Source organism: Salmo salar, chromosome 25, assembly GCF_965601325.2.
Source record: "Salmo salar chromosome 25, fSalSal1, whole genome shotgun sequence".
Lineage (NCBI taxonomy): Eukaryota > Metazoa > Chordata > Actinopteri > Salmoniformes > Salmonidae > Salmo > Salmo salar.
Genome location: NC_138315.1, coordinates 29,353,133 through 29,363,601, shown reverse-complemented (window position 1 = coordinate 29,363,601; position 10,469 = coordinate 29,353,133). Strand labels below are relative to the sequence as shown.

General features: G+C 44.0%; 1 protein-coding gene across 6 annotated transcripts in view; it reads left to right on the top strand.

The window, feature by feature from the left end:
- Nucleotides 1-936: 936 nt before the first annotated feature.
- LOC106586495 (leucine-rich repeat and calponin homology domain-containing protein 1) overlaps nucleotides 937-10,469 on the top strand; it is a 106,005-nt gene continuing 96,472 nt past the window's right edge. For 2 of the 6 annotated variants that reach the window (XM_014173864.3, XM_014173862.3), the window contains exon 1: nucleotides 937-1,279. In XM_014173864.3, coding sequence (XP_014029339.1) covers nucleotides 1,063-1,279 — 217 coding nt within the window. In that variant the 5' untranslated portion in view covers nucleotides 937-1,062. The remainder of the gene's footprint in view (nucleotides 1,280-10,469) is intronic. The other 4 variants (XM_014173866.3, XM_014173863.3, XM_014173867.3 and 1 more) reach the window with 2 other exon arrangements.

Below are 10,469 nucleotides of genomic sequence, written 5' to 3'. Positions count from 1 at the left end.
ACTGGCTTTTCAGGCCCTGAAAAGAAATAGTCACACTGTCATGAATATTGGGAATAGTAGAACTATAGGCTATTTCTCTTAAGCAGGATTAGTCTGGAATAGAATACCAGAAGCCTTTACTAACTCCAGATGTAACCAGACTGAAAGATGACAGGATGAGAAATGAGATATGACAAAACAGAGACGAGCCTGTCACTCCACCACTCTCACTCACTGTCTTCTTTCGGTTCTGTATCTGAAGGCATATATCTCTGCCTCTCTGTTTGTCTCTCTCACTTTATGTGCGTGTGTGTCAGTGTGTATGTGTGTTTATTGTGTAGCCCCCATAGTGATCATTATATCTGCTGATGCAAGCAGGTTATTCAAGCGCTTGACTCAGCACTCTCATTGGCAGTGAGGCCTCTCTCTCTCTCTGTGTGTGTTTCCCTCTCTCTCTCTCTGTGTGTGTTTCCCTCTCTCTCTCTCTCTCTCTCTCTCTCTCTGTGTGTGTTTCCCTCTCTCTCTCTCTCTCTCTCTCTGTCTCTCTGTGTGTGTTTCCCTCTCTCTCTCTCTCTCTGTCTCTGTGTGTGTGTTTCCCTCGCTCTCTCTCGGTTTCTCTATCAGACTCAACGAACTCCAGGAATCCTCATCCAAGATATAACATGAAATGAATGGTATGAAAAGTTTTTCTGTAATTGTAATTCTGTAAAGTTATTGTGCAGGCCTTTCAATCATTCAAAACCCATACTCACTGTGACTGCATCCCTAAGATATGTTATTGTTCTGTATCACTCAGTTCATATGAACTACATAGGTAGGCTACAGTACAGATAGTCATGTCATAGTAGGTCTTGGAGATAAATTATGGAAGTTTTATGTTTCGTCAGCAGGGGTCGCAAAATCCAAATGTACCAGTATGCCGTTGGTCTGGCTAGAGTTCAATGTAGTACTGTAAATAGCGCAGTCGCAGTGGGAGCGGAGGCAGTCGAAGAGGAAATTCTCAAACCGTTGGAGTCTCTCCCATAGTTTGTGCTTGGATACAGTCATTGCAGAGCATTTATTTTAAATAAAGCAGGGGCTAATATGGCGACGTTGGGACCAGACCCTCGTCCCCATTCCCAGCTCGCTTCTGCCTCGATACAAAGTAACATCAGTGGCAATAACCTGCCTCCCAACCGCGGCTTGGAAAGAGCGTTGGAAGAAGGAGCGAACTCCGGGTTTATGAACCTCAGCGCCAGGAAACTCAAAGAATACCCCAGGACAGCGTCTAACTACGATTTATCAGATACGGTGGAAGCAGGTAAGAATAGACAATGCCGTATAATTCTTCTGAATCTCTTCCGCTCCTGCGCCCAGGAGTCCCGACAGAATGCATATATTTTTGGAATTCGGGTAGTCTATTGGAGACGAAGGGTTTTTGTATTCTGTGTAAGCGATAACTTGATGTGTGGAGTTTGTTTGAATTAAGAAGTTTCAATTCCAGAGACATTAACATGACAATGATGGAGAATTTTATGGACATGCCGTGTCTAGCGCACGATTAAGCTTTTCTCGATGCGGAGAATCAGCTTTGGGACAGATGTTCAGTATTGTGCGTAGGCAACGAAATGTGGGCCATTATAGATAGCATGGCCATAATGCTCCTACAAGGCTACTACTATAAATGCCCCAGTGAGTATGTTTATGTCAAACAACGACGGAACAGCACGCTGCCTTTTCCTTTGAATTTTGTCCGGAAGATGTCGTGGAAATACCACATATTATTTCCCAGAACCATACTATTCCCTTTTCGGTGTCACAGCCTATCATGGACAAAGTTTCTATGGTAGGCTGTCATACAACGAGCAGGCACGTTATTAACTCCATTATTTTATACTGAAGAAAAATAGAAACGCAACATGCACGAATTTCAAAGATTTTACTGAGTTACAGTTCATATGAGGAAATCAGTACATTTTAATTAATTAGGCCCTAATCTATGAATTTCACATGACTGGGAATACAGATATGCACCTGTGCATCCTTTAAAAAGGATCATTCAAATTGCCATAGATAAAAATCAATTATGTTCATTGTCTGTAGCTATGCCAGCCCAATACACAACCCCACCACATGACGGCCCTTTATTGTCCACAGCACAAGGTGCACCTGTGTAATGATCATGCTGTTTAATCAGCTTCTTGATATGTCACACCTGTCAGGTGGATGGATTATCTTGGCAAATGAGAAATGCTCACTAATAGGGACATAAAGAAATGTGCACAAATGGAAAATTGAATGGGAAAATGTCTGGTATCTTTTAATTCAGCTCATGAAACATGGGGTCAACACTGTTGTTTATATTTTTGTTCAGTATAGATTGGCTGGGCTATGCATGACTGCACACTGCAGCAATTAAATCCATTGATCTGTCAGTAGGTTATCTTAGTAATTGCCTGGAAACCCGATGTTGAATTGCATTAATCTACGTCGGGCAGAAATGGGCATTTGAATCAGGAAAGTTTCCTCTCGTGACCTCTACGTGCCAGAATGTTGAATACAAGTATATTTTAATTTACTTCACCGGTTGTTCATGTGGTTGGTCCTTTTGGCGGTAGTAATGTGGGTCAATATCCACAGGAAAGTATAATTACATCAACTTTTCAAAGCGCTGGTAGTGCGTTCAGATTTCTATCACCCAAAGCATGTGAGGGTCCCGAAAGGAAACTGTCCTGATTCAAATGCTCATTTCTGCCTGACGTAGAATTCAATGCAATTCAATGTCGGGTTTTCAGGCAAGCTGAATATGTAAGGGCTGTCTATGGGTTTGACAGTAAATCCTAGTCTTTGTGTTTTCTCCTTATGTGCATGTGTTTAGGATTGCACACAGCATCATACATGATTCATGTGTATTTAGTTGTGTCTTTGACCATTTCAGTGAGGAGTCAACTTATTGGCTCTAGTTTATAGTTTACATTTAACTATAACAGAGCGACCATAATCCATCCTCATAACCTGGAGTAGAAAATAGATCATTGCATTAGTCTCATGCATTTGGACGTAGTAGCAGGGAAGTTCCAGTCCATCTTACGCAATCTGATACTAAATTACAGTTGGCAAGATTCCATCAGCCTTGTCATCATGAGGTAATGTCATGAACATTGGCATAACGTTGCAGAAAAGTTATTAGAGCGTATTGAACTCATGTAAATCAAATGTATTTATAAAACCCTTTTTACATCAGCAGATGTCACAAAGTGCTTATACAGAAACCCAGCCTAAAACTCCAAACAGCAAGCAATGTAGATGTAGAGACACAGTGGCTAGGAAAACCTCCCTGGAAAGCAGAAACCTAGAGAGGATCCAGGCTCTGAGGGGTGGCCAGTCCTCTTCTGGCTGTGAGGGGTGGCCAGTCCTCTTCTGGCTGTGCCGGGTGGAGATGTTAAAACGTTCATAGATGTCCACCATTGTTCCTGTACCCAAGAAAGAAAAGGTAACTGAATTAAATAACTATCGCCCCGTAGCACTCACTTCTGTCATCATGAAGTGCTTTGAGTGACTAGTCAAGGATCATATCACCTCTATCTTACCTGACACCCTAGACCCACTTCAATTTGCTTACCGGCCCAATAGATCCACAGACGATGCCATCACACTGCCCTAACCCATCTGGACAAGAGGAATACCTATGTAAGAATGCTGTTCATTGACTACAACTCAGCTTTTAACACCATAGTTCCCTCCAAACTCATCATTAAGCTTGGGGCCCTGGGTCTGAACCCCACCCTGTGCAACTGGGTCCTGGACTTCCTGACAGGCTGCCCCCAGGTGGTAAAGGTAGGAAACAACACCTCCACTTCGCTGATCCTCAACACAGGGGCCCCACAAGGGTGCATGCTCAGCCCCACCGTGTACTCCCTGTTCACCCATGACTGCGTGGCCATGCACGCCTCCAACTCAATCATCAAGTTTGCAGACGACACAACAGTAGTAGGCCTTATTAGCAAAAACGACAAGACAGCCTACAGGGAGGAGGTGAGGGCCCTGGGAGTGTGGTGCTAGGAAAATAACCTCTCACCCAATGTCAACAAAACAAAGGAGCTGATCATGTACTTCAGGAAACAGCGGAGGGAGCCCCCCCCCGTCTCCACATCGACGGGACCACAGTGGAGAAGGTGGATGGCTTCAAGTTCTTTGCTGTACACATCACTGACAAAGTGAAATGGTCCACCCACACAGTGTGGTGGTGACGGCGCAACAGTACCTCTTCAACCTCAGGAAGCTGAAGAAATTTGGCTTGTCACCAAAAACCCTCACAAACTTTAACAGATGCACAATTGATAGCATCCTGTCGGGCTGTATTACCGCCTGGTACTGCAACGGCACCACCCGCAACCGCAGGGCACTCCAGAGGGTTTTGCGGTCTGCACAACGCACAACCTGCCCTCCAGGACACCTACAGCACCCGATGTCACAGGAAGGCCAGAAAGATCATCAAGGACAACAACCACCTGAGCCACTGCCTGTTCATCCCGCTATCATCCTGAAGGAGAGGTCAGTACAGGTACATCAAAGCTGGAACCGAGAGACTAAAAAACAGCTTCAATCTCAAGGCCATCAGACTGTTAAATAGCCATCACTGGCACCTCAGAGGCTGCTGCCCTATATACATAGACTCAAGATAACTGGTCACTTTAATAATTGGAACACTAGTTACTTTAATGTTTATATATTTTGCATTACTCATCTCATATGTATATATTCTATTCTGCTGTATTTTAGTCTATGCCGCTCCGACATTGCTCGTCCAAATATTTATATATTCTTAATTCTATTCCTTCACTTTAAATGTATGTATTGTTGTGAAATTTAGATATTACTTGTTAGATATTACTTCACTGTTGAAGCTAGAAACACAAGCATTTCGCTACACCCGCAATAACATCTGCTAAACATGTGTATGTGACCAATAAAATGTTATTTGAGATGACCAGCAGGATCAAATAATAATCACAGTGGTTGTAGAGGGTGCAACAGGTCAGCACCTCAGGAGTAAATGTTAATTGGCTTTTCATAGCCGAGCATTCAGAGGTCGATTCACTGTTATTCCAGTGTCACATTAACGGCCTGAACACACACGCATTCTTGTATAGCTAACTTTGTGGGGACATATAATTCAGTCCCATTCAAAATCCTATTTTCCCTAACCTTAACCCCAAAACCTAACCTTAACCCTAAAACTAACCCTAGCTCCTAAATCTAACACTAATTCTAAACTTTATCCTAAACCCCCTAGAAATGGCATTTGACCTTGTGGGGACTAACAAAATGTCCCCAGTTGGTCCAATTTTTGTTTGTTTACTATTCTTTTGGGGACTTCTGGTCCCCACAAGTATAGTTAAACATGTACACACACACACACGCACACACACACACACACACGCGCACACACACACCGCACCACACACACGCACCAGAGGCTACAAACAGGCCTTTAGCTACTCTTCTGTCATCGGCTGTCAGTCTGTCTGAGGGAGTGTGTCTTTACAGGCACACAGCACCACTATAACCCAGCCTGAGGAAGGGATTAGTCTACCTGACAGGCTATACTGATGAGGGAATGTGTGTAATAAGCACTACACGGTGTATGATTGGAGAGTGGGATCGAGGAAGGGTCAAATCCAAGTATGCTTGGTTATGCTGCATGAGAAATCCATTGATGGCAGTTGATTTCCCCAGCAGTTGAAATACCCCCTTATCCCACTGTTAATGAAATTACATATGGCATAGCACCATTAACTATAATTATAACATGAATAGGCTGTAATAGGCTAAGATCACTTAAAATGGTGCCGGAAGAAATGGCAGCAGTTTTACGGGCGCCCAACCAATTGTGATATTATGTGTTTTTTTTTCCACTGTTTTTGTAACTTATTTTGTACATAATGTTTCAGCGACCGTATCTTACGGCAGAAAAGAGCTTCTGGATATCAGGACAGCGACCACTCACCTCGGATTAGACAGATTTTTTCTTCAACAAGCAAGACTCACAGGAAATTCTCCAAACACCCAACAGGGCCAACATCCCCGTTATTTGCAAGAGGAAGCAACGCAGGTACAGAGGACAAAGAGCCGGATGCCTGGTAAGGACCCAGCGAAGGCGACTGGGAAAGCTGCCGTTACCGTCAATACTACTCGCCAACGTACAATCATTGGACAATAAATTAGACGAGGTACGATTACGAATATCCTACCAAGGGGGCATCAAAAACTGTAATATCCTATGTTTCATGGAATCGTGGCTGAATGACGACATGGATATTCAGCTAGCGGGATATACGCTGCACCGGCAAGATAGAACAGCACACTCCGGTAAAACGAGGGGGGGCGGTCAGTGCATATTTGTAAACAACAGCTGGTGCACGAAATCTGAGGAAGTCTCAAGATTTTGCTCGCCTGAAGTAGAGTATATTGTGATAAACTGCTGGCCACACTACTTGCCTAGAGTTTTCAACTATACATTTCGTGGCTGTTTATTTACCTCCACAGACCGATGCCCGCACTAAGACCGCACTCGGTCAGCTGTATAAGGAAATAAGCAAACAGGAAACCACCTAACCAGAAGTGGCGCTCCTAGTGGCCGGAGACTTTAATGCAGGGGAACTTAAATCAATTATACCAAATTTCTATCAACATGTTAAATGTGCAACCAGAGGGAAAATAATTCTAGATCACCTGTACTCCACACACAGAGACACATACAAAGCTCTCCCTCGCCCTCCATTTGGTAAATCCGACCACAACTCTATCCTCCTGATTCCCGCTTACAAGCAAAAATTAAAGCGGGAAGCACCAGTGACTCGGTCTATAAAAAAGTGGTCAGATGAAGCAGATGCTAAACTACAGGACTGTTTTGCTATCACAGACTGGATCATGTTCCGGGATTCTTCCGATAGCATTGAGGAGTACACCACATCTGTCACTGGCTTTATCAATAAGTGCATCGAGGACGTCGTTCCCACAGTGACTGTATGTACATACTAGAGGTTGACTGATTATGATTTTTCAACGCCGATACAGATTATTGGAGGACCAAAAAAAACCGATACCGATTAATCGGCTGATTTTTAAATATTTGTTAAAAAAAAAATGTATTTTTTCTTTTCTTTTTTGACATTTTTTAAATTTATAATAATGACAATTACAACAATACTGAATGAACACTTATTTTAACTTAACTAATACCTAAATAAAATCAATTTAGCCTCAAATAAATAATGAAACAGGTTCAATTTGGTTTAAATAATGCAAAAACAAAGTGTTGGAGAAGAAAGTAAAAGTGCAATATGTGCCATGTAAGAAAGCTAACGTTTAAGTGCCTTGCTCAGAACATGGGAACATATGAAAGCTGGTGGTTCCTTTTAACATGAGTCTTCAATATTCACAGGCAAGAAGTTTTAGGTTGTAGTTATTATAGGAATTATAGGACTATTTCTCTCTATACGATTTGTATTTCATATACCTTTGACTATTGGATGTTCTTATAAGCACTTTAGTATTGCCAGTGTAACAGTATAGCTTCTGTCCCTCTCCTCGCTCCTACCTGGGCTCGAACCAGGAACACATCGACAACAGCCACCCTCGAAGCAGCGTTACCCATGCAGAGCAAAGGGAACAACTACTCCAAGTCTCAGAGCGAGTGACGTTTGAAAGACTATTAGTGCGCACCCGCTAACTAGCTAGCCATTTCACATCGGTTACACCAGCCTAATCTTGGGAGTTGACAGGCTTGAAGTCATAAACAGCGCAATGCATTGCGAAGAGCTGCTGGCAAAACGCACGAAAGTGCTGTTTGAATGAGTGCTTACGTGCCTGCTGGTGCCTACCACCGCTCAGTCAGACTGCTCTATCAAATCAGACTTAATTATAATATAATAAACACACAGAAATACGAGCCTTAGGTCATTAATATGGTCGAATCCGGAAAACTATCATCTCGAAAACAAAACGTCATTTTTTTTTCAGTGAAATACGGAACCGTTCCGTATTTTATCTAACGGGTGGCATCCCTAAGTCTAAATATTCCTGTTACATTGCACAACCTTCAATGGTATGTCATAATTATGTAAAATGTTGGCAAATTAGTTCGCAACGAGCCAGGCAATGAACGCAAGAGCAGTGACACAATTTCATGTTAGCAGGCAATATTAACTAAATATGCAGGTTTAAGAATATATACTTGTGTATTGATTTGAAAGAACGGCATTGATGTTTATTGTTAGGTACATTGGTGCAACGACAGCTCTTTTTTTCGCAAATTGGCTTGTTAAATCATCACCCGTTTATCGAAGTAGGCTGTGATTCGATGAGAAATTAACAGGTACCGCATCGATTATATGCAACGCAGGACACGTTAGATAAATTAGTAATATCATCAACCATGTGTAGTTAACTAGTGATTATGTTAAGATTGATAGCTAGCATTAAACTTACCTTATAAAAAACGATCAACTTACCTTGGCTTCTTGCTGCCCCCGCGTAACAGGTAGTCAGCCTGCCATGCAGGCTCCTCGTGGAATGCAATGTAAGGCAGGTGGTTAGAGCGTTGGACTAGTAACCAGAAGGTTGCAAAAAAGAATCCCCGAATCCCCCCTGAACAAGGCAGTTAACCCCCGTTCCTAGGCCGTCATTGAGAAAAAGAATGTGTTCTTAATCTGACTTGCCTAGTTAAATAAAGGTGTAAAAAAAATAATAAAAAATAAATAAATAATCGGCATACCGATTGCCGATTGTTATGAAAACTTGAAATCGGCCCCAATTAATCGGCCATTCCGATTAATCGGTCGACCTCTAGTACATACCCCAACCAGAAGCCATGGATTACAGGCAACATTCGCACTGAGCTAAAGGGCAGAGCTGACGCTTTCAAGGTGCAGAACTCTAACCCGGAAGCTTACAAGAAATCTAGCTATGCCCTGCGACGAACCATCAAACAGGCAAAGCGTCAATATAGGGCTAAGATTGAATCATACTACACCGGCTCCGACGCTCGTCTTATGTGGCAGGGCTTGCAAACTATTACAAACTACAAAGGGAAGCACAGCCGCGAACTGCCCAGTGACACGAGCCTACCAGACGAGGTAAATCACTTCTATGCTCGCTTCGAGGCAAGCAACACTGAGGCATGCATGAGATCGTCAGCTGTTCCGGATGACTGTGTGATCACACTCTCCGTAGCCGATGTAAGACATTTAAACAGATCAACATACACAAGGCTGCGGGGCCAGATGGATTACCAGGACGTATGCTCCGGGCATGTGCTGACCAACTGGTAGGTGTCTTCACTGACATTTTCAACATGTCTGTAATACGAACATGTTTCAAGCAGACCACCATAGTCCCTGTGCCAAAGAACACTAAGGCAACCTGCCTAAATGACTACAGACCCGTAGCACTCACGTCCGTAGCCATGAAATGCTTTGAAAGGCTGGTCATGGCTCACATCAACACCATTATCCCCGACACCCTGGACCCACTCCAATTTGCATACCGCCCAAACATATCCACAGATGATGCAATCTCTATTGCACTCCACACTGCCCTTTCCCACCTGGACAAAAGGAACACTTATGTGAGAATGCTATTCATTGACTACAGCTCAGCGTTCAACACCACACTACCCTTGAAGCTCATCACTAAGCTAAGGATCCTGGGACTAAACACCTCCCTCTGCAACGGGATCCTGGACTTCCTGACGGGCTGCCCCAGGTGGTGAGGGTAGGTAGCAACACATCTGCCACGCTGATTCTCAACACTGGAGCCCCCCAGGAGTGCGTGCTCAGTCCCCTCCTGTACTCCCTGTTCACCCACGACTGCATGGCCAGGCACGACTCCAACACCATCATTAAGTTTGCAGACGACACAACAGTGGTAGGCCTGATCAACGACGAGACAGCCTATAGGGAGGAGGTCAGAGAGCTGGCCGGGTAATGCCAGAATAACAACCTATCCCTCAACGTAACCAAGACTAAGGAGGTGATTGTAGACTACAGGAAAAGGAGGGCTAAGTACGCCCCCATTCTCATCGACGGGGTTGTAGTGGAGCAGGTTGAGAGCTTCAAGTTCCTTGGTGTCCACATCACCAACAAACTAACATGGTCCAAACACACTAAGACAGTCGTGAAGAGGGCATGACAAAGCCTATTCCCCCTCAGGAGAAACAAAAGATTTGGCATTGGCCCTCAGATCTTCAAAAGGTTCTACAACTGCAACATCGAGAGCATCCTGACTGGTTGCATCACTGCCTGGTACGGCAACTGCTCGGCCTCCGACCACAAGGCACTACAGAGGGTAGTGCGTACGGCCCAGTACATCACTGGGGCTAAGCTGCCTGCCATCCAGGACCTCTACACCAGGCGGTGTCAGAGGAAGGCCCTAAAAATTGTGAAAGACCCCAGTCATAGACTGTTCTCTCTACTACCGCATGGCAAGCGGAACCGGAGTGCCAAGTC